We start from the raw sequence: 24,876 nt of genomic DNA on the forward strand, positions 1-24,876 counted from the left end.
GGAAATATAATTGAATTTCAGCTTTTTTAAACATCAAACAAATGTTTGCATCTGCATGTCTTGATATGTTGTTTCTAGATCTAAATTCAGTTTTTTGGAAAAAATGTTTTAAACTCAATTTGTATTCAAATGTCTTGCTAACGGACCTCCTCTCTTTGTGTTGTAGCTGGGTAAAGTTTACGGCATCGAATCCTATGTCCTTTCGCCAGCGGAAACCAAAGATCTGTATCCATTGATGAATGTTGATGATCTGTACGGAACACTTTACGTTCCCAAAGATGGGACCATGGACCCTGCAGGAACCTGCACAACTCTGACCAGAGCCGCTTCTGCTAGGGGAGCCACTGTAAGGGTCACCGATCCACCTGCATCTTTATAGATTTGTTTCAAAAACTTGATTGTGGCTTACACATACTGCAGGTGGGCTGGGTTTATAAAATAGGTAATTCAATCTGAATCTTAGCTTTATAGATCAATAATCGATCCATAAAAGTTCAAGTCCATAAAGTCCGCTAGCTTGATGCTAACGTATAATGGGATTTCCCATAGGACAGCTAATGCCAACGCTTGGTCTACCCAACAATGCTGACTAAATGGACATCTTTATTTACTCACAGACTTAAATTTTTAAACTCTTTTAATTAAATATTTTTAAAGCAACCATTTTTGGTCTAAAACTCAGTTTTTAGCTCATACTTTCTACTTCTTCAGGAATAAGGTGTAAGGCTATAGCACAATCGCCACCTAGTGGCCAAACTGAAACGCCTTCCAGGAGAGGGAGAACAATTGTTGGAACTTCTCTGCTTGAGAGTCCATGTAACACTGTATGATATTAGCAATATCATTATAATTTCACTAATAAATTTGACAATATGTAAATATGAATATCTTCAAAACATATATATATATTATTAATGTATTTCTAAGCAAATGTGTTTAAATGTGTAAACTCAACATTGAATTGAAATGTATGTGTAAGTGTGATCTGTAATAGTCTGTAATTAGCTTAAAAAAGACATTTCATTCCAGATGGTGTATTTTCTGTATTCAGTTGTGATATAGTGTGACATGACTAAGAATACTATACAGGAGGAAGCAGCAGAACAAGACGAAGCCATGGCAGACAGCCTTGATATAGCATTTAGAACTGATAAGAACAAGTTGCCCTTTCACCCAGACAAGGGTAGAACAGATGAAAGGACAGACACATATTTTATTCATTAGATGATGTCTTCGTGCCCTGTTTGCTTTTATCGGAAAGTTGTTGTATTGGTAGTTTTTCCTGAAACCGCCTGGGTGACTGACTATGCACAGCTGATGGGAACAAACACTTTTCTAAAAACAGAAGAAAGTCGAAGTAAAGTCAGATATTTCTAATATTCACATGGATGGAAGTTAATTTTGGATATAATTTTTTATAAAATCTGTGCTAAACTCCTGTACTCAATTCTTTCACTTTTGTAGGACTGGTATCCTGGTTACTCAGCTTTGGTCTGCATATCATATTTTGGAGCTTGGATCATAAATCTTTTTTCCAAACAGCATTAGCAAAATAAATGAGAAGTTTTAGGCCTAAATGTACTTTTTTATATTAAAGAAAAATACAAGACTAAAGAAGATTTTAGTGATGCATTTCTCAGCGTGAGGGATTTCCCTCTGCTGCATTCCCACCAGGTGATTGAGAACTGCCCTGTGACTGGAATTCAAGTACGAACAGACGACCTTGGTGTGAAAAAGGTGAAGGCAGTGGAAACGCCCCATGGGACAATCGAGACGCCCTGCGTGGTGAACTGTGCAGGTGAGACTGAGGCACATTTTTCCAAAATAATCCTAAACAAAGCTGCATCTCCAAACCAGAACTACTGTAGCACTTCTTATTTGTGTCTGTAAATCTTAGGCGTTTGGGCCACCAAGTTGGGGGAAATGGCTGGAGTCAAGGTTCCTCTGATTGCTATGCATCACGCCTATGTGGTGACAGAGAGAATAGAAGGCATACAGGTACCAATCCCATATGATGAATCCAATTTACTCCTGAAAACGTTTGCTCTTGTAGAAGAATCTTCAAGGAGAGCAACAAAGGAGGTTGAACCTTGTCCCTTCCTCATTTTATGTTCACCGGATACTACATTTCTTCATATGAATTAATTATTTGTAAATTTAACATGACAATTATAATCAAGATTTTTGTTGATTTAAAAAAAATAAATATTTTTTTTTATTTGAAAAGTTTCACTAAATCCTATTAATAAGTAATGAAAAATACTTAATTGATCAAATGGTGCTGAGTTGTTTAGGCCAGTAGGGGGCAGTGTCTCCAAACATATTTCAGATTTTCAACAGCTGCTGTTCTGTTTGTGTGGGAGACGAATGGAGAGTCATTCCTAACTAATAGTATGTGTATGTGTTGATGTGTCTCGTGCAGCACATTTTTGTGAAATTGTAAGTATTGTGGTGTCAGATGCACACATGACTGACGGTGCTGATCCTCCAGAGGTTGGGGGGATTTCAGGCTGGTCTGCTTTATTGAGGCCTAAGAGGAGCTTTAAGCAGCAGCAGTGCTGCTGCATCATGTGCAGATACATCAGCCCCCACACAAAATGACACACTGGCACACTCAGGAAATCTGTTCCCACCACAGTCTACAACTTGTCAGGTCAAACATTTCATGCCGACCTTGTGTCTGTGCAAGCAGCCTCTTTGTCCTGGGAGTGCTGGAGTGACTTTGAGCCAAGTTTGCTCATCGTAGCCGCTGGTGGTGGTAGTGGTGGTGGTTGTTGTTTTTGGTGCACATGAAGGGTACGGTGCAGCGTTCAATATCGATCTCATGGATGAAGCTGCTAGACTGCTCAGTGCAGGGGAGGCAAGAAAGGAGCAAGTGAGCTTTTACTGTTGGACGTGAGCTGTTTTTAAAATGTCACGCTCTCTGGGATTTGTATTGTGTTTTATGGAAAACCAATGGACTTCAGGAAGAGAACAGACTGAATAGCAACAAGAGAGGACACTTTGAGCTCTACATTGAGTTAAGCATGCGAACAAAAGAATGTCACTTTCACACAAAGATGAAGGCAGTCTCTAGTTTTACACTGCGCCTGTAGCTAGGATGTGATTCACAAAGAAATGCTAAGGTTCATTAAGGCCTGCCACTGGCTATGCCCAACTTTATTATGTTGTAAAGCCTCATAGAGCATATCCTCCTCTGTAAATGTGTCCTCTAGAAAAACAAAAGACAGCCAGGACCTCATTTACTATATCTCAAATTTATACACAAAAAATAGCTGTTTAGATGCTAACTCTTGTTAGAATATACAATTTTAACAATTCAAGTGCCGCCTGAATTTAGTTTGAATTCTAGTTATGTGAAAAATCGACATAAAGACTTGTGTTTTGGAAAAATTTTATAACGATTTACAATTTGTTTTAATTTAGATTTTTCCCATTAAAAAATCTGAATTTATATTTTCATCTGTATTTCCTTATATGAAACTCTTTATAAAAACACACACGCATATTATAAATATTTAGATTAAAAAAAAAGAACAATTATGTGTTTTTCATGTCGAATTTTCTTGTTTCTTTTCGAATACAAATGAGTCTTGAGACAGTTTGAAGATCAAATCTTTAAATTGGAAAAGCAATCCAACCACTTTACATAAAATATCGGTCTCATTCACAATAAAGGATCTAACGTCTGACTTTTCCTCTTGGCAGAACATGCCGAATGTCAGGGACCACGACGCGTCCGTGTACCTGCGTCTTCAAGGTGACGCCCTGTCTGTGGGGGGTTATGAACAGAACCCCATCTTTTGGGAGGAAGTAAGTTGAAAGGATTATCTGGTGATCTTTGTTTTCAAGTGTAAATATTCTTCCTGTCTTTGTCATTTCCATGGCATATGTCCATTTTCTCCGTTTTCAGTGAGAAAAAAAAGAATCAGAGATGCATAGAGATTGAAAAATTGATTAACTTTTTCTTTTTTTTTTGCTTGCTGCTGTTATTAATCCAGAGATCAGACTGTTTATATAAGGAGTGTGTATTGACAAGAGTCTGCCGATGCAAAACGTATCCCGATGCCTGACTCACAATGTGATATGTATCATGATATATCCCAAGACTGTACCTGAACAATATTTCACTCTATATTTTCTTTTTTTTAGAGAGTATGACTGGAAAAATGTATTGTATCTAATGATCACAACATTAAGCACTCCAAGTTGCTATTACCCACAAATTCACAACTTTTTTTATTTTGGTAAATTAAGAAATATTTGTTCTCAAAGGGAACAACCAATATTGTCCGATTTCCACAACCAAATATTTTTCAGCATAAGAAAGAAAAAGTGGAAAACAAAAGTAAGAGGCTAAAGAACGCTAGTAAAAAATTAATTAAATATTACAGAGTCAGCATTTGAAATCAATGCAAGTATTAGAATAAATTGCAGAATCGAATATTTTTTTTTTACCTACACCCCTAGTTCATATCTAAATGTGTATGTGTTTGGATGGTAGCCCTGGTTTGGTTTGGACTGGAAATAGTGTGAAGCAGCCGGTCTAGCCCTTGATAAAGTCCACATAAAGATAATGTTCATTGAACCAGATTCATGCTGTATTTACGTAAGCCACAACTGGAAGCAGCTGTTTAATCTGATTGGACTCTGTTTCTGCAAATGGTAAAATACGAGTCCCTCCATAGATTTATCCCATAGGCTGACTTGATTATCAGGATTCAGACATTTTAACCAAAATCTCCACTTAAGTTAATGTAGAACACATAAATTGAACCGAAGAACATTAGAAGTTTGGTGTTTTACATCGTCAGAAGCAAAAATTACTCTGTTTTATCTTAACAAAACATGCATTGGTACTAAAAAAGAGGAGACAGGCCAGTGAGGAGGTTACTCGAAAGACTCAGCGTGACCGAGCATTGATGAACTTTTACCAAAGTTAATTAAATTTAGTTTAAATCTTTACACACCAGCGGAACATTAGCTTGTCCTTCATTATCAGAAGTTGTCACAGTGAAGTCTATATATTTTCAAACTTTAATCTTTAGCTTTGAGATTCTGTCTTTTTTATTGAAATATTAAAAAAGCTTAAAACACTGCATGTTAACAATGACCTCAACTCAGCTCAATATTTTATTACTACTCACCTTTTTATCTGATCTGAACGGAATTGCTTCATATTCTGTAGTTCTGACACGTCGCCTTTGTTGGGGTTCTGCAGCTGTGTGCTGCACAGAAACTTAACTCAGAGAGGAGAAATGACTTTAAAGTGCATGATGATGACGGATGGTTCTGGAGGGATTGAGAAAATCCCAGTCTTCACTCAAAAGCTGCTCGATTTTCTAGAAGTTCCATTAGAAAGTTGGAGTGTCGTTAAATACATTGAATAAACAGAACCTTCAGTCACCTCATCCTCGGAAATGTTTCCTTCTTAAGAGATTAAGGGTAAATCATCAGCTTTTCTCTCTTCTCTATGATAAAAAATGACACCTTTTAACAGGAATGTTTTCCATATGCATTCCTGCACACAAATGTGAATCTGAATGAAAGCAAAGATCCCAGGATGCTTTAAAAAATGGTCTTTGTGCTGCTGGAAATGGGTAATATATACACGACGCCTCCCCACTGTGCGCCAGGCGCCTCTGGCAAGATAGGGCCCTATGTATTTCCATGGCTCAGTAGGATTTGACCTCAGCAAATGATATGTCAAAACCTTTGCAGAGCGGCGCAGGCATGCCTGCAAAGCTCAAGAACTCAACAATGCTGTCGAAAGGTTGGCTAATGTGTCTTTTAGTGTTGTGTGAGTGAGACTAAATGCTAGAAGGAAGGTTTTGAATTAAACTGTTAATGATATTTGAAAAAAGGTGCACTCTCTTTATCTTTTCACACATCATTCAGGAAGGTGGTGATGCAGGTTCACCTGTGTTTTCTTTCTCAGGTGAATGACAAGTTTGCCTTCAGCCTCTTTGACCTGGACTGGGATGTTTTCATGCAACACATTGAGGGTGCAATCAACAGAGTTCCTGTTCTGGAGCAGACTGGCATCAAGTCCACCGTCTGTGGACCAGGTATATAAATCACAAATGAATATTTATCTGTTTGTTACAGTACAAGAAATCACAAACTGATCAAATTCCTCGTTATCTTAATAAAAAAACATCAGTTTATGTAAAGCTGTAACAAAATTACTACCTCTTTATGTGCCATGATGTCACTGCACAACAAAACAACATGCACAGATTAATAATAAATAATCACAGCTTTATCAGACGTGTTACTTAACAATACAGTCTGTTTTAAGAGCCTTCTAAACAGGCTCTGGTGTAAAAAGTGCAAGCAAAACTGAGACAATTTCTTTAGCTTTTAAGAAGTTAAGGTCATATCAATTTGCGTGGAAAATGAAGAGCTTTTAGTGCCTTCTAGATTTTCCTTTACAGTTATTACACTGCTCCCGCTGAGGCTTTCCGATAGTTTATCTGATAAGAACCTCCTGTTTGTGCTCTCACTGCAGTTCTTTGTGCTTTTATTACTGTTCCAATATTTTTCAAACACTTGTATTGATTCCATTTCTGAGAGATACTAGGAAATCCTTTTTTTATTCCCTTTTCTATTTTCTCTCAGAGTTTTGAACGTCTTAAAGATTGTTTCTCGTTGCAAGTTTTGGATTTTTTCCAATTCAGAGATTTTTATAAAGTCAAATCAATTCTAACAGAGTCTGGTCTCTGACTCCAATCGTGAGCAAAACCCTTTGTTTAAACTTTTTTTTTTTTTGAATAGGGGCGACGTTAGGAAAAAATAATAATTAAACCTGGGAATTTTAGCTTGTGTTCATAATAAATTGTCTCTTTCAATTTCTTGGAGTTTCTCTGCAGGGTCACATCCATCTATTTGATCATGAATATAATATTTGTTTTTGCCTTTTTCTCTTTGGCTTGTTCTGTGACCGCTCTATTTCTTTTTAAATTTCAAGTCTTTTGCTTGCAGCTGCAAAGATTTTAATGAAAAAAAAAGTCAAGTGAAAGCTTTGAAACAAAATCCTTTTTAAGTGTTGGCAGTGTTCTCAATTTTAAATTTCTGTTGCTCTGTTGCTGCCTGCTGTCCAAAGAGATGAGATGGAATACTAGCTCATAAAATTAAAAATATACACACAATATTATGTATCGTTAAAAAAAATTATTTCCTTTTTCATCTATTGTTTGTTTTTTAGCTGTAATGTTTATTTCTGCTTTCAGAATCATTCACCGCGGACCACAAACCACTGATGGGAGAAGCTCCCGAAGTCCGAGGCTTTTTCCTGGGATGTGGCTTCAACAGTGCTGGTATGTCCTGCATTAGCTGGAAAGTTCAAAAGAAAGCCAAGAGAAACGGCAGCATTAGAAAGAAATGCCTTTTTTTTGGCCTGTAAGTTGCAGCAAACAAAAAAAAATAATAACAAAAAAGAAAAAAAAATCATATTTAAGTCACACTTTTAGGAACAACTTATGTAGCAAAATATGGGAGCAAGAACAGACATTTCATCTTGAAAGGCAAATCATAATAGCAGTAATAGAATGGAAATATGCACTCTTCACTACCGTAACACATTGATGCTTCATTAGTGCAACATACACACTTATAAATAAAATGCTAACAACTCTTTATATTACTTCAAGCTAATTAAAAACACCTGACTTATACTTAAAAAATATGGTAACAGAGGAAACCTGAGGAGGAATCTAGCTAGATCTGATTTAAACATTTACCTAAAACAAAGGAGACCACTAACCACTATATAGGTTCAAATGATTATAGTAGTAGAAAAAGAGCGATTTCTTTAAAGACTACTAATGGCAGCTGTAACAAGATGTAGAATGGCCATAGGACTTTTTTTCTATCAGGCATTAACCTGACCTTCACCAATCTCTGCAAATGTTCTTTGGGCATAAATGATACATGGATTAGTTTTCAGTCTCCTGAGACCACTGGGAACACATGCACTCCAAAAGTTCAATCACAAGCAGTACAAATTACTCCATTTCTCTGCTGAGCTTACCTCGGACATTGGAGACAAAAAGGAATTTTAGCTTCTAAGCTGTCTGCAGATGAAGAGTGTGGGGGCGTAAAGGCTAAAGTAATCATTAGAAGTATTAATGCACAGTTAAGAGAAAGCTTTTCTCTGCTCTGGAGCACAGGGCTGCAGGGTCGCACGGTGAAGATACGCCCACTAAAGCAGGGGAAGGGCAGTGAAGTGGCGCCCTGAGGAGCAGCTGTGCACAGCAGTGTTGTGTACACTCCAGGCTTCGAGTAAATGAACGAATGCTTGTTAGATTCAAATGCCAGTTTGCTTAATCAGCCTCGGTTAAAGAAGAATTCACAAGAGCCCAACATTTTTGATTTCAACTCTTTTTATGATCTTACACTGTACCTATTTTTACTTTTTTTATTTAGGTATTTTGCTAGCTTTATGTTTTACCCACACAAACCTTTTTTTGAACCGAAATTTGCCTTCAAGCTGTTTTTCATAAAAAGCATTTTTTACTTATTATAAAATGTCAGTGAATACTTAAAAACAGCAAAACCCTTCCTAATTTCTTTTTACATGTTGGGTTGTAGAAGAAGAAAAGTGGTTGCTTGGCAACTCAGAGTTTCTAGTTTTAGCTCGAAAAGGATGAAAAAAAGCAAATTATGTTGAACTCTTGACTTGCAAACACATTTATTTACTGCTGCGTTTATTATAGTTATGCAATTGCTTTTAACTGCAGCATCCCTTATGCAACCGCAGCACCATCATGCTCACTGTCACAATAATCATTGTGTCACAATGTCGCCTTCTACTGTAAAAAGGACGGTGAATAGAAGATATGCTGCACAAATGCATAAAGAACGACAGTGATGGTTTTACCTCTGAAGGAAGATATGGGAAGGATACAGATGGTTTCTTATTTTAACATACATTTTAGTTGTCTTGGTAACTGCTTTCTCATTTTTATAAAGAATTTTTGTTCAGACTGTAAAAATCAATCAAAAAGGCAAAGTTCAAAAAACCTCCTAATTTGCTCAAAAATACTGCAAAAATGTCCTCCCCACTCAAATCTTTATCCCCCCAGACTTTTAAAAAAGCTTTACAGGAAGCTTTTGTTGTTAGAATTTGAAAGGAATTAAAGTAAAATCATATATATATATATATATAACTTTACTTAAAGATGTTCAGCTTTACAAACATGGAGAATATGAAAATAGGATTTGTGCTTAAACAAGAAAAAGAAAATAATTCCCAGTCATGCCAACCTGTAGCATTTCTTATAAGAATTAAGCCCAAAACATACAAACCATTTAAAATGCACACACACAATAACAGACAAAAATAATAAAACATTAAATAATAAAACATTTAAAAAACATTAAATTAAATCTCAAAGTGTATACCAAAGAAACACTCGAAAAAAAATAAAAATAATGATAATAAAATAGTTATAGCTTAAACATACTTTAACATTTCCTAACGTCAGTGACTGAAATGCTTCCTTCAAGGTTCCAGGATTTTAACTGTAATTTAAATGTTTGTGTGTTCCATGCGAAGGCAAACCTTTTTGCCTTTTAATTGATGCTTATTACAACAGGAATCTTCAGGTGGATTTTGATTCCCTGGATTTGAAATTGGAATTGCGACAATAAAATTGCTTAGAGGGGAATGAAGGGGGATTACACATGGAAGGAAAACATACAATGGCAGAAAAATCGAACACATGTGCACTATGCTGACATCAGGAGCAGAGACTAGGTGAAGAAAAAACAGAACACAAAAAAGCACAACATTTACCAAGGTACGCATTTGATAAATATGTATTTTCTTTTTAAATTGTACTAAATAGTTCTCCGCTCTAAATACTTGTGTAAATTTGTTGGTATTATTTGTGTCCTTTAATCATTATATGTAAAATACTATAGTCAATCATGTCATAAACTGAAGTGTTTTTTATTTAAGGTGTGATCCTCTTTTCTGAAGAGCTTTTTTAGTATTTTTGGTAAGAAGAATTCTTTCTGTGAATTCTACTGGTACTGCAATTCAGCTGCAAGCCTTGACATATAGAATTGGATACTATTGATTTGGTTTAATATTATAAAATCTTAAATTAATTAAAAATAGAGCAGGATGTGGACAGGAAGGACCGTGGTAGATGTTAGTTTTAAGGGGGTGTGGCGATGAAGCATGGGGGTATTTTCGCAGATTCTCACGCTTAAGCGTTGTTATCTCCGTTGGTGTCTATTGCTGGCATCTTGTCTCATTGGTCAGTGCTGTGCTGCCTTGGTTGAACATCTCCTTCCACCCCCCACATCCATCAATCCCTGACCCCTTTGTCCATCCGTCTAGCTGACCAAATGTCCTCCCAGACCCCAGCTGCTGGTGCCTGCAGATGAACGAAGTCATGGTGGAAGAGAGTGTGCCGCAAGAAACGGGAAGAATCCATGGATGTGTCGCTACACGCATTCAAAACATGCAATTACAAGAAAGACGGCACGAGCAGCTGCCCGGAAATAGGGTCGTTAAGTCTGCAGTTTTGAGTCTGCACAGCATAAAGCTGTCATCTTCTGTTTGCTGGTTGGTTGGCAGATGATGGGGTCAGATTGCTCAGGGGATGCTGTGAGCAAGGGTCAAATGCTGGAGCTGAGGTCAGCACAATCCTTTGTGGGCTAGAGATCATTAAAGATGGTGGTAGAGGGCAGAAAGTGCTGGTTTTCTGTTTTCCAAATTAATTAATCCGAACCTGACGCAACATACGGGGAGTTTACTGTCAGTCCTGATGGATTTTTTTTTTTTTGTCAAAAGCAAATCAATTTTATAAGATGAGAGAAAAAAAGCTTTGTTTGTGTTTGTCTTTTTATTGTGTTTAAGTCCCAGTAAGAACTTTATAGTCATTCTCAATATTCAAGTGTTGTGTACTCAATCCTCCTCATCCTTCTCCTGGTATCCATGGTGACATCTTTAATCTGGGTAGCTCTTCATATAAATATAGTTCAGTCTCTCTGAATGTAGATAACTTTTTTCTCTTTAATCTGACATTTTTGGTACTTTTGGTTGCCCCATAAATGACCCGACTGTAACTTTTGGGTGAAAGTGAGTTCAGAACGATGCATCGATGCTAACCGCAGTATTTTCTTTGTGAGTCAGGTATGATGCTGGGAGGTGGATGTGGCAGAGAGCTCGCTCACTGGATCATACACGGCCGGCCCGAAAGGGACATGTACGGATATGACATAAGGTAAATCCGCCTCGAGCCGCTGGAATTTCAGGAAAACTGTTGAAATCTCCTGACCGTCATTGAGTCTTAATTTTCTCAATCCCCTCTCAGGCGTTTCCATCACTCACTCACAGACAATAAACGCTGGATCAGAGAGAGGAGCCATGAGTCATATGCTAAAAACTACTCTGTGGTGTTTCCCTTTGATGAGCCGCTGGCCAGCAGAAATATGAGGCAGGACCCCTTCCACCAGGTAGACCGCAGGTTTGACCTCCAGTGTGTTTGATCAGTCATGGGAAGTTAAAATAGTCACTCTTTTTTTTTTTCCCGGCAGTTTAATGAGTTTGAAATTAGTGCAGGGGTGCTTTTCACCTATAGTAGCAAAGGCAAATTGGCACCTTTTCTGTCATTCAAATATGTTTTGTTTTTCTATTAACACGTTAAATTTCTTTTTTTTTTTGGTCTACACCTTGCTCGCAGCTACAGCCAGGAATGCAAAGTTGACCTGCAAAAAAAAAAAAACCAGTTTTGGCTGCCAGCTTTTACTTCTCTTAATGTTGTCATCAAACTTTGTCTTTTTGTCTTCAAAACTCCAGTTTATTTTATTTCCTATGCTTCATGTATTTCAATTTTTAAAGGTAAAGTTTATCTCAGAAAGATCATTTTTTTACTACTGTTTTGGTCATAAATAGCAGGAGAAAAATTCAAATAGACTAGGTGTGAAGTGGGCTTAAGCACTATGAATATATTACTTGATTTTCAAAATCAAACCACACCATATTTTTATGGTCTGTAGCTCAGTTGCACTCCTTACCTACCTTTTTTTTCTATTTAAATATTGAAAGTTGAGGATGGAAAATGTGGTTATTTCAGAGCATGAAAAAGCCATCTCTGACACTGGTGCTCACACATTTTCTCCACCTCAGTTGCACAGATCTTAAATATAGCTTAGTGTGGGAAGTTTTGGCAAGAGACAGCTTGATGCCGCTTGGGGGGTTAGCTCTGCAGAGCATACCTACAGTAGAAACTGTGGGCGACTGTCAGTTTTAACTGGGAGGATGGAGAGCCCCAAAATATTTCATCAAAACATTCTTCAAGAATGGGGAGGCTTTGTGATGCCAAACAAAAACTTCATTCCCATTTGACATTTTTATCATTTGTGTTTTTACTTTTCAACTTGTTCAAATAACAGAGCTGCACTAATCTTTGTTTTTTGCTAGTATTTTTAAAAAATGTGTTCTCTTATGTTTATTTAATGGTAAGATTGTGTGTTTTTTTTCATGTTTTTCATGCAGATTTTGACAGAGCAGGGTTGTGTGTTCCAAGAACGGCATGGCTGGGAGAGACCCGGATGGTTCAACAAAGATGGAGCTGCTCCAGTGAGATTGATCTTTTTATATGTATTCTTTGTGCAAAAGATAAAAAGTAATAGTTTCTAACGTTTAATTTTTTGTAATTAAAAAGGTTAAAGACTATGATTATTATGGAGCTTACGAGAAAAGGAAGAACACATCCTACAAATACAATGAACTGCTGGCTAAAGAATACACCTTCGACTTTCCTCCTCACCACGATGTGGTAAGAATCCGAGGCCGATGTGTACATGAGTCTGTTTACACAGTGAGTAAGCACAGCTGAATTGAATTTGATATTGAAAATGTGTGGACAAACATTTAAAGTAGTTTGTGATGTATTTTTTTTTTTCCTCTTGCTGCCTTGTTGCCCAGCAACATTGGGTCATCTTCTTTAACTTTATTAGATCATAAACCGACTGACAGGACATTTTAAATTGGCAATTTACTAATATTTTTCCTTAAAAATAACATGAAAAAAGGTTCACACACATTTTAAGCAGCTGATTTTCCGCTCGCTCACTGTAAGAATGCTACTGTCAGAGCTGTCAAATTCAGCTCTGTGGTAGCAATACTCCAAGTGCTCAAACATGAAGGTTTCTTAAAGGGGATGTGAGGCAGGGGGCCATCGCCACCCCCGTACTCTGTCAATCTTCTTGGTAGAGCCCTGTGGGCTTCAGGGAGAAACAGTCGGGAATTCATTTGATACTGAGTTTAATGGCATCTTTTGAGACATGAATTCATCATATGACTTACAAAGTCAAGTCAACTTTAAGTTTTTATTGTTGGCTTCTTTTTCATTTTTAATTCGGTGCTCAAGAACATGATGTATTCCGGATGCAAAGTCATGTGACATCAACTTCAAACCATTTAGTATCTAGTGCTCCTTTTGAATATGTGCAATGTGTTTTTCCATGCAGATCAAGAGCGAGTGCCTCTCGTGCAGACACGACGTGGCTGTCTTTGACATGTCCTACTTTGGGAAGTTCTATCTCACCGGACCAGATGCCAAGAAGGCAGCTGATTGGCTGTTCACAGCTGATGTCAACAAGAAGCCAGGTCAATTGGACAGCCGCTCGAGCAAACGCCCGGAAACACACACACACAGATGGTGGAAAAGATTGACGGAAAGAAGGAAGACAGGAAAATGCAATAGTGAAAGAGATGCCAGCCAGGGCATGAAGGAAAACGGCTCCCACTATTATTAGAGACAGAAAAATAGCTCTAAATTTAAGCATGTTTGGAGACAACAAACAGAATGTGTGGTTTCTATAGAGTTTGTGATTCTTGCAGTGATTTTCAGTTAAATGAGAGTTCATAATTCAAAATAAACAACAACTTTTTAATGTTTGTGTTTATCTAATTTCCCAGCCTGGGATGAATAAAGTATTTCTATCTTACATCTTCCAGGCTCTACTGTGTACACCTGTATGTTGAATAAAAGAGGAGGAGCAGAGGCCGACCTGACAGTGAGCAGACTAGAGCCTGGTACTGCTAACCTGCCCTTGGCTCCTGAATCCAACGGTGAGAAGCAGAGTGTGCTTTTTTTTTTTTTTTTTTGATGCCACTTTATCTGACAGCAGAAAATGAAATGAAATGTGGGATTTTGTGTCCGGACAGATCAGAGGTCATTGATTGGTGCTTTTTCTTTGAGGCAGATGAGTAATGGAATACGTGCTAAAATTTCACTGATGTTTTTTTTTATTTTTTGGTTCTTTTTGTCCTTTTTTGCTTAAGGTGATGCATATTACCTGGCTATTGGAGGTGGTGTTGCTGAGCACAACTGGAACCACATTCGAACAGTTCTTCAGGACCAGGGCTTCCGCTGCCAGCTGACGGACCACTCTGAAGACATGGGGATGATCAGCATCCAGGGACCCAAAAGGTTGGAGAAGGAAAGGCGGGCAGAGTTTGGAGAGGATGTGCGAGTCAGGGGTGAATTGTGTCTATGAAACAAAACCATTTTTCAATATACAAGGGCATTCAAATTGGGCTTTACCGTGTGTCTCAAATAGCAGATCTGGAAACGTTCATGAAAACGAGGATCCAAGAATGTTTAAAAGGTTCAGATCAAATTTCTCTTTAAAGCTCTCATCCTTAAAGCACTGAGACAGTCTCCTTGCTGCTGCTTGGGGTGTCATCACACCATGATTTAAATCTATTACATTGGTGGGCTGAAAGGAAAAAGACTCAACAAATGGAAATTTTCAAGTGAACAGAGATTAAGAAAATTGTCTCCTTACGCTGCGTTCACACTGATCGTGATTTGCGCTGCAGAAGCGACCAAATTCAATGTTAAGTCAATGACACAGATGCCCATTGATGCGATCTGAAGTCCGTGCGATTTCAGCGAGGGGGCACCGGGGCCAGAGCTCAAATATCTAAATTATGGCACGTCGCCGCGTCACATCAGCCAATCAGGAACTTATCTCTAGGCAGGTGACGTTTTAGGTGACTTGATCAGCGGGTAGAATACTAATCCAATGCAAGCGTTTTTGCCCAGAATTTCCATCTATTTCCTTCGCCTGCTGGGGCCACGGAGTTGCCAGAGCTCGTACTGGCTACTGTTGGGTGAAAGCGGGAGACACTCTGGACGGATCGCCATCCTTGAGCACACCGCGGCGGGGTGCGGTAGCCAGCGGAGCTCGCTCAGTACACTGGCAGACAGAGAGCCGCTGCGGTGTTCGGGGGCTGCCGCCTTGGGCCTCCTGAACTTTGTGATTGAAGTTTTTATTATTTTCATCAAGACAATATTAAAAAAAAGGTCCCCTAATTTTATTCTTGTTTTGATTTTTTTTCTCTCTGGTTAATACTAGACAGTGAGCCTTCAAACTCAGTTACAGAGGCACAGAAACACAGTGGAAGCGGCTGTCAAAAACCCAGCCCCTTTAACTAGATCCCGGAATCCCCAACAGACCTGTAGACGTGTAACTGATGTTTTTGTAGAACTCTTCACAGTAAATTAACTGGATCTCTCAACATCCCCTGCAGTATGAGACCGCCAGATACTTTTAAAGGATGGTAAGTGACCCAAAAGGTAGAGCAGAAACAAATGAGAAGAATTTACAGAAAGACGCAGAGGACTTTACAATCAGCGCTGTCAGTATGCGCTCAAAACAAGGCCATAAAGATTCGCAACCGCAACTGCACGTTGCACATAAATCAAGTTTAATTGTACCGCAAAAAAATAAATCGGCCCAAAAAATTCAGGTTTGCAAATGTGTACAAAGGGATCTGCACCTTAAAGTCTGTGGCAGAACGGCAGGAAGCCACCTGCTCTTTGATTAGACAGTTTGATTTGTGGCCATCCAATCATAAACATACAAACGTATGAAGACCGACTTAATTCGCAGCTGCAACTTCAGGAGTACACAATATTTAGTTTCTCATCTTTTTGGGCAGATGTATTTTGGTATATGAAGAAACTTTATGTTTAAACGTGCAGTTGTGGTTACAAATCTTTATGGTCGTATTTTGAGCACATACATCAGACCGTCCATCAAATGTCTTCCAACAAGTCATAAAAATATCAGTGACACATCTTCATTTAAATGAGATTTTGATGCCTATCTTTTTTGCACATTAGAATAGGACTTTAAATTCTATGAGGAAACGTAAGAATTTGACTGAAAAAACACAATTCATTGCACTTACCGAGATGTTGACTGGCCTCTATGAAACACTCATGCAGCCATCACCCATTTAAAACTATATTTTTCTGCAGGTTTGTCGTGACTGTTTTATCTGGTCAGATGTTTGTCAAACTTTCACATCAGCTCAGCTCCAAAGATCCCCCTAATTTTCAACTTTAACCTCCAAAGTTCTCATATGTGTTTGAAAGTTTGTGTTTTTCTCCAAGCTTTCTTCCTGGAGCTTCCCACATCTTTCCTTTTCCAATAACAAAACAACACAGGCAACCAATATTTTTTGTTTATTTATTTTCTGCTCTCTTTTCCTCCCTTTCTGCCTCCTCTTCTCCTCACCTCTCGTCTTTGTTCTCCGCTCCTACCACCAGCAGGGTTCACCCACTCTGCTCTCTGTGTGGGCTTTTATTCCCAGGTTTATTTTCTCCTCATGTCCAACAGTCTTCTCTCCTATTACTCCTCTGGTGCTCTTTCGCCGATTCTTTGTTTTAGGGTTTTTTGCTTACGTCAAGCCAGAAGCATCTGCGTCACTGCTGTCAGTAATCCTATTTAACTCTATATTGTGACAGATACACATGTTGATTAGGGGTCAAATTGAGTTTCCTCATGCATGCACATTGCAGTTAAGTGTTCTTGATATGTGGGAGGTTCTCTATAATCATGTGGAACATGTATAAGGAATGGCTGGAAAAAGCCTTCCCCATGTTTTGGTTTTTGTTTAATTACGACTCAAATTGATCCGCACAGAGCTCGCGGAGAGAGGAGATTACAGCGTTTATGCAAATGTGTTTGACTTGGTTTTTTTTCTCTCCGCTCGGCGTCTTGTTCAAATCCTGCGAGCGGTGTCTTTAAACTTGCAGCTTTTCTCCCACACAGCTTGGCAGCATGTTCCAAAGGGTAAAATGAGCACTCAATCACTGGCTTTGTAATTATGAACCATCTGCACAAATGGTTAAAAGATGCAAAATCTCATGTGAATTGCTCGTCCAAATCAACAGCTGAGATTCACGGCTAAGTGGCAACTCTGAGAAACAAATTGGTGGTTACAAGTACCCCCTCTGCAAATGTGACACACACACACAAAAACAGCTAATTGGCTTTTGCACTAAGACTCTCCAGCTCACTAAAAAAGAAGGACACAAACAGTGTCAGCTCGAAGGAGAATTCGAGCAGCCCGTGTTTCAGAGCTCACATGTCTGCAGCATGCGCTGGAATCTCTTTCTTCATACATCGGCCCCTCCTCGCCCGTACACATTTCTACATCTGTGACGCATTGATTGCTTTTCAGAAGAAAACGACTCCCACACAAATGTACAAACATAACCTGAACCCGTCCCCAAATATCCTCAGCCCTGGCTTAGCGCTCCGCTTTTGCAAAAATATCCGTCCGAACAGGCTTCACACTGTTTTTCCTCCATCCCACTCACAAATGGACCAGCATGGAAGCGGAAAAGTACACTAAACATAGATCTTATTTTTTTTCTGTTGACTCATCTTTATGTAATATTGATTTTGGAATGTATGAGACTTCTTGTTAGAAAAAGAACATTTATTCTTTTTCTGTTATTCCTTTATACTTGGTAGAAAAACATCAACTCTTTCTTGTCTTTTAGTAGTTAAAGTCAGTTTGATCAAAAGCCAAACTTATTCTCTTTATTTATTTATTTATGTATTTTTTCATTTTAGCCGAGAAGTTCTACAGGAGGTTTTGGACACAGACCTGAGCAATGAAGCTTTTCCATTTTCTTCTCATAAAGTTGTCGCCGCGGCCGGACATCAGGTGAAAACCATCGCCATCTTTTTATTCTTAATTTAAATGTAAAAAAAAATTAAATATAAGCGTATAATCAATACAGTTTGTCACACAGGCATATTATACCTTAGATGGGTGATCTTTGGGGTTAATATGAATAAAAAGTATTGAAAACTAGGATGTTATAGTCATAGTTTAGATGTCATTTCTAAATGTTCTTAATGTGAAAGTAGAGATTAGGATGAGGGATTCAGACTTGTGTTGCACTAAATCTAGTCTTTTGATGTCTGTGACTTTTAAATAACGTCCAGTAGTTAGTTCTTATTTTTTTATTTTGAGGGCTTCGCTGTCAGATCTGAAAATAAAAACTTTTCTTTACAATGTTTTTTTTTATCGCAAATGCAGAAAGACCATTTGCCTGCTACTATGTCCCCCACTGGTGGTTTAAAGTAGTTTAAGGAAAATTTGTGAGAAATGAGTAGTTTTGAAAACTTTAACTCTAAAAATCTCTGAGATTGAAAATTGCTCCTTACTACTCAGCAAATACTTCACCTTAAGAAATAAAAAGACCCTTATTTTAGAAAAAAATCTCTTATTTTTTTGTCTTGCAAGAAAATAGTCTCCAGTATTTTGATGGGGAAAAAGGGACTTTAAAGCATATTTTAGTAACTACAACTATTTTCTTAAAATAAGGATTCTTGTTAAGACATTTTTTCTTAACCCATCTGAAGATTCTTTTGCCTATTTATAGAAAATTTTACAAATGATAAAGTTTTTAGACTTGTTCCTGTTTTTGCAGTGGATGAACTGTAATATTTGGTACTTCCTGTTTTCAGTCAAATTCAGGAACAGGAGGAGTTTTCTGTACTCCTTTAGTCTTCACACCATGATTTGACCTTTGCGTGTTTGACCTTGTATGAGAGGAGCATGCTGTGCAGATACATATGGGGACACATATGCTCACTGTAGCTTGCTGCTGTGTGAATTAGGCAGCGTGCTGGCAACTGCATTAAGCATCTTCTGTCAGCTCTACAGGAGTGTTAGTGCATGTGTGTGGGTGCTGCTTCTTCTGGGCTCCAGCTGGTCGCTGGACTTGTCTGGGTGACATTTTAATGGCTGCAGAATGAACATCATTGCTCATTAGTCGCTGCCTGTCTCTTTCTGTTTTCTTGTTTGTTTTTATGCTGTTTATGGTGTTTTCTGGTTTGCTTTATTTTTGCCAGTAAATGTAAAAACTGTACATGGTTGGTTTGTGAAGAGGCCGTATGAGGAACATGTGGGGGCCCTGAGTGATCCGTGGCAGGTCAGATGGACATGCTGCGTTCGAGTCCTCCAGAGAAACTGGAGGAGTTTTCTCTCCACATTTTAGTCCTTTTTAAAATTCTCAAGTTAGTTATCAACCTAGCTAAAGATTGAATCTGGAACTATCTCAAAGGAGGAAAACATTAACTCTACTCTTACTCGCCTTTTCGATGGCTTCCTTTGTAACGAGTAGTCATCCTTCTGTTCAGATATTTACATATTTATTTGTTGGATTCAAGAAAAGCAAAAGTGGGACTTCTATAACTCAACAGCGATAAATGATGTTTTGTCAGAAGATCAGATTCATAAAGTCCCACTTTGATCATCTTTTGATCTATTAAAAAAACGTAAAAAAAAAAAACAAAAAAAAACTGTGATGTTTTCTAGGGCATAGTTTCTGCAGAGGTACAATAGTTCATTAGAAATTCACCTCTGAGTTGTGGGTGGGACTGTAGTAGTGGAGTAAGCCCAGCCCAACTTCCCATCATCTGTTTACACTCTCTCCTGCTAGCTCACAACCCCTCACAATCCCAAGATAACATCACTGCTGCAACACCAAAGACAAATCAGTTTCATGATCATCTTTTTTAAGTAGGGCTGCCATGGTTAGTTGATTAGTCACAACTATGTTGACTATTAAAATAGTCGACCACTAATTTAATAATCGATTTGTCCTTTTTTTTTCTGACACACGTGCAGTAGTACTAATCTGGGTCAGTAGGGATTTTACAGGAAGTTATAGGAAGACTAGGATACCATGACAACACGCCAACAGGTTTAATAATCTATTGTCCTAATTGTCTTTATTTTTAGTTGGTATTCAAGTTTAAAGCTAATGATGGTTGAGATGTGTGTTTTACATATGATCCGATTAGTCGACTGATTTAAATACAAAATAACCAGTGATTTGCGGACCATTCAAATAATCGTTTGTGACAGCCCTGTTTTGACGTCAGAATCTGTTTTTCTTATTCATTCAGTCTGTGTCACAATCAATATAAATCCATAATGCCTCCATTGTTTCACTCAAAAAGGAAAAAAGTAAAAACTCTTCTTATATTTGTCCCTCCTGTTGTTCGTAGTATTCTGTTTCCTCTAAGATACACATTAAATGAGGACAGAAAAAGTGTGGTACTTTTTTGGTCTATTTCATGCCTTGTTAGTCCCCGCCTCCATGTCTCATCAGGTGCGAGCGATGCGTCTGTCGTTTGTCGGGGAGCTGGGCTGGGAGCTGCACATTCCCAAAAACTCTTGTATTCCAGTGTACCAAGCTGTCATGGCTGCTGGTGCAAAACACGGCATCATCAACTCGGGCTACAGAGCCATCGACTCTCTGAGCATAGAGAAAGGTTAAAGGAAAAAACTAATTTCATCAAAGTTGAAACTCAAACTTGGTTTAAAGTAAATTGGTGCACTTTATTGATTTCATTTATCTTTTAGGATACAGACACTGGCACGCCGACCTGCGCCCTGATGACACACCCTTGGAGGCGGGGCTCGCCTTTACATGCAAGCTGAAGAGCTCCATCCCATTCCAGGGCAGAGATAGACTGGAGAAGCAAAAGGAGGAGGGGCTTAGGAGGCGCATCGTCTGCTTCACCATTGATGAGTCAGTACGACCTCTATTGCAAGGCAGCATTTTAAAAAAATATTTATTAGTTTTTGGGATCAATCCTTTTTGTTCAAACCTGTAAATAATATGATTCTGTTTATATCTTGTTTATTTTTTTCTCCACCTCACAGGAAAGTACCAATGTTTGGCCTGGAGGCCATTTTCCGTAATGGCGTTCCTGTTGGTCACCTGCGGCGAGCTGACTATGGCTTCTACATCGATAAAACTCTCGGCTATGGGTACATCCGAAACCCAGATGGAGGAGTGGTAAGAGTCTTTAATGTACTTACTAACCGAAAATCTGCTTTATTAATTAGTAAAATATAAATTTATATTTGTTATAGTATTTGATACATTAATCATTTTTTATTTTTGCTTATTTTCCCATTGCTAATCTTTATATACGGTCTAAGAAATAATGTAAAAAGAAAAAAAAAATTATAGGCAAGTATCAAAAGAAACCTGAGAACAAAGTGAGATTTTAACCAGAAACTTTTAAGATGATTCTGAAAATATTTTCTGGAATACACAATGAAGATCACCTCATTCTGATCTTCATATTCTAAATGTAAAAATTAATTAGTCGTTTAATTTCTATAAAACTTTATTTAAACTCTTTTTATTTTTTGCCAAATATGGAAAAGGAAGAATACATTCATCTGTAGCCATGCACCATTAGTTTGCATTATATATTTATATACGTATTTTTGCTTTTTATTTTCTTTCTGAATTTGGCTAAAACAGAGCAATTTTTAATTATAGGAAACATAAACGTGGTTGACTGTATGAATGTTGAACTCTTTAAATAATCATATATTCAGAAAAGCTAATGTTTAGAAAACAGATTTTCTAATAACTATTTATTTACTCCACTTCATATCAAATAATAATAACTGCAACTTCCCTGACTGGAACTCCTGATTGGATCACAGGAACGTGAAATCAGTTTCTTAACTTCTTTTGTCCTATTTTTATTGAGGATCATTTATTTTTCCTATGATGTTCAAAATTTGATACCAACCTTGTTTACTTTGGTTAATCAGTAACAACATCATCGCAATGCTTTGGAATCAATTGATTAAATCTGATTTATTAAATTATTTTTACACCCTTGAAGGAAAACCTCTTGTATTTGTATATGAATGCACCGAGGCTGACTTGATTAAAGACTGACCTGATGTTGATGTGTTGAGATTCAGGAACTAATTTACTGTAATTCTATACATATTTTATGCTGGATTAATTGAATGTTGCCTTCCTTGTTTGGCTCAAGATTTATTGAATCGAAAAAAAATTCTAATCTCTTGTTCTCTTATTGTTTTTTAGGTGAGTGCAGATTTTATTAAAAGTGGCGAGTTCACTCTGGAGAGGATGGGGGTGACGTACCAAGCAAAGGCACACATTAAAACTCCGTTTGACCCGGAGAACAAACGTGTCAAAGGCATTTATGACTGACCGACGCTCAGGAAACATCTTTGTTTACTTTTGCCTCTGAAACGACAAGAACATTTTTTTATCGTCCCTTTCTTTTCTTTTTTTTTGGCCTCGTTTCTAGATGAGATTTTTTGGTTTGAAACCATTTGGGCACCTGGGTAAACACAAGAACGCAATGTTTGCATCAGTGTTGCTGGATCAATCTCCAGAGCTCAAGCAAATGCATATAATCCAGTATAATCCAGGTTTAGCTAAAGTAATCAGTTGGAACACTCTTTGATCATGTCTAACATTAAATAACTTGGAAGTTAACCAGGAATGGTAAATAATACATTATTTGAGAGTTTTAAAGATTAGTTTAATTTACATTTGTGGGACATTTTTGATTCCAGAAAACTCTACTTGTCTTAATTTTTAACAGCAATGTGACACTTTAATGAAAGACAATTGTTTTATTATAAATATTTTTTCCTCTTAAGAAGTTGGAAAAAATGGCCGCTCAAAGAAAAATGTAATTCAGGCCAAATTTTAGCACTCGTTAGTGAAGGTAACCCATACTACTGTGTGGTTAATCGCTCACTAACATTGCAGCAGTGTGCTTACTGAAAAGGTTTACAGTACACAGTGTTTGTGTAAAACATAATGTGAATAAACGATGAACAATTCTAAAATGTCAACTAAATGATGTTTCGGGCTTTTCCATTCGAACAGAAGCTTTGATTTCTTAGGTTGGGTGGATGGTGTTTCTCCAACTTTCAAGGAAGTTTTAAGGGTTAAAAAAATAAAAATGAAAAGATTATAATAGAGATTATCACGTTTTGTCATGTTTGAGATGTTTTTGTTCTCTAAATATTTTCTTTCAAATATTAAATATTAGTACAGTTTAAAGTAGCCAAAATGATCTTGTCTTTATATTCTTTCAAGGAGAGAACTTTGTTTCTACTGACAAAGAATTTGGATTAAATCATAATTAGAATAATTGCTACAAAATAAAATAAAGGTAAATGTGTTTACTCTTTTACTGTTGGTAAGGCGGAACAGAGAGTTATTATGTAATCATAATTTACATTTGTTTTATTTTTCCAGTAGAAGATTAGTTTTATTTCAGCTACACTTGGCATGGTCAGTAAAACTGACAATAATTTTCACATGTTTTTGTGCAAATGGAATACACAACAGGTGGAAATTGAAGGTGATCAGACTTTTTATTCTACCCTGCCGCAGTCTGAACTGTGACTGGAATGGATAGACTATTTATTGGTTTCATTTTAAAAACATTTTAGTATTATTTTTTTTCTGTACAGATTACAGAAATGAATTATTTAAATTTTTCTTAGAGGGTGCATTTTTGTTGTGTTGATTTTGTTCTTTAGAGCAGTGTTATATATTTTGCTGGTACGGTACATCACTATAACAGAGGAAGTACAGTGGATCTTCATTATCCAAAGCATTGTTTAATTAGGATTAAATCAGAATCAGCAGCAGCAGGATGCACCATTACTCCTCTCTACCTGCACAGTGGAGCTTATGCAGGCAGCTTTGAGCCTCAGCTCCAGCACAACCCCAAAATGCAGTTTAAAATAAGAAAGTAATGAGGTTCTGGCTATGTCATGACATTGAATAGTCCATGCAGGCGCTGCAATAATTGTGTTTACATGAGACTCCGAGCTCGATCCCGTCTTATAAACCCTCATGTCAGTCATGTTTGCCCTCTTTGCATGTGTTAACTCTCAAAACACAGTTTCACAATAAACAATAATTCATCCCACATGAAGTGATGAGCAGCCAAAAGCATGGCTCCATAAAGAGGCATCTGTATGCATCACTCCCACTGGCTGCTTTGATGTTCCATGCTGCATGTTGAACACAAAGTGTTTACTAATGTGGAGGGATTCATTGATTCTGCCAGGAAAGCTATTAATCATTGAAACGGGGCTTCTCAGGAGTAGCATAAGTTAAAAGCAGGATTTATACAGGAAATGCGAAACGGTGAGAGAACTCTGCTTCCATGGCGATCTCACCCTGTACTGTACAGTCATTTCTTCCAGTTGTAAGAAAGTTGCAAAAGGTTTGAGGAAAAAAAGGGGGGAAGGAGGTGGGTTTGATATGGATTAGTTGATATGTACTCTTTTCTTTATTTTATTTTTTCTAATTATTTCTGATTTGTCCAGAGATATCTCTTAAACGTGTATAAATAATTGTTTGCTCAAAATGTTTTTGTCATTTCTAGAAAAACCAGAGGAAAAAAAATAAAAAAATGCTAAGTGCGAGTTCTTAATTATACTTTTAGCCCATGGTGTTCACACTAGAGAAGCAGGGAGGGGCTTATTTTTCTTTTGCTACTGTTTATTAGTCTGCCACCCACAGTTGGAAGAGGCTTGGTATGAAATGTCAAAGTGATGTAAATCTTTCAAGTTCTGCTCCAGGATTTATCTTTCACAGCTCTACTCCAAAATGTGAAAGACATGGTGTCATATAATTCCAGCCGGGAACAAACTGCAATTATTCATTTCTCCCCATGATCAATTTTCAAACAGTTGGCACTTCAGTGAATTAAAAG

General features: G+C 37.6%; 1 protein-coding gene across 5 annotated transcripts in view; it reads left to right on the forward strand.

Moving 5' to 3' along the window:
- Positions 1-24,876, forward strand: part of sardh (sarcosine dehydrogenase) — a 29,256-nt gene that overhangs the window by 2,357 nt on the left and 2,023 nt on the right. For 3 of the 5 annotated variants that reach the window (XM_024298901.2, XM_024298903.2, XM_024298902.2), the window contains exons 5-22: positions 167-346; positions 1,675-1,798; positions 1,898-1,998; positions 3,709-3,813; positions 5,939-6,068; positions 7,233-7,319; positions 11,150-11,240; positions 11,331-11,472; positions 12,515-12,598; positions 12,684-12,797; positions 13,492-13,630; positions 13,982-14,095; positions 14,309-14,456; positions 17,902-17,995; positions 20,457-20,619; positions 20,711-20,879; positions 21,014-21,149; positions 22,209-23,124. In XM_024298901.2, coding sequence (XP_024154669.1) covers positions 167-346; positions 1,675-1,798; positions 1,898-1,998; positions 3,709-3,813; positions 5,939-6,068; positions 7,233-7,319; positions 11,150-11,240; positions 11,331-11,472; positions 12,515-12,598; positions 12,684-12,797; positions 13,492-13,630; positions 13,982-14,095; positions 14,309-14,456; positions 17,902-17,995; positions 20,457-20,619; positions 20,711-20,879; positions 21,014-21,149; positions 22,209-22,337 — 2,250 coding nt within the window. In that variant the 3' untranslated portion in view covers positions 22,338-23,124. Of the gene's footprint in view, positions 1-166; positions 347-1,674; positions 1,799-1,897; positions 1,999-3,708; positions 3,814-5,938; positions 6,069-7,232; positions 7,320-11,149; positions 11,241-11,330; positions 11,473-12,514; positions 12,599-12,683; positions 12,798-13,491; positions 13,631-13,981; positions 14,096-14,308; positions 14,457-17,901; positions 17,996-20,456; positions 20,620-20,710; positions 20,880-21,013; positions 21,150-22,208; positions 23,125-24,876 lie in introns of those variants that run through there. The other 2 variants (XM_024298904.2, XM_024298905.2) reach the window with 2 other exon arrangements.

This window comes from Oryzias melastigma, linkage group LG12 (assembly GCF_002922805.2).
Source record: "Oryzias melastigma strain HK-1 linkage group LG12, ASM292280v2, whole genome shotgun sequence".
NCBI classification, from domain to species: domain Eukaryota; kingdom Metazoa; phylum Chordata; class Actinopteri; order Beloniformes; family Adrianichthyidae; genus Oryzias; species Oryzias melastigma.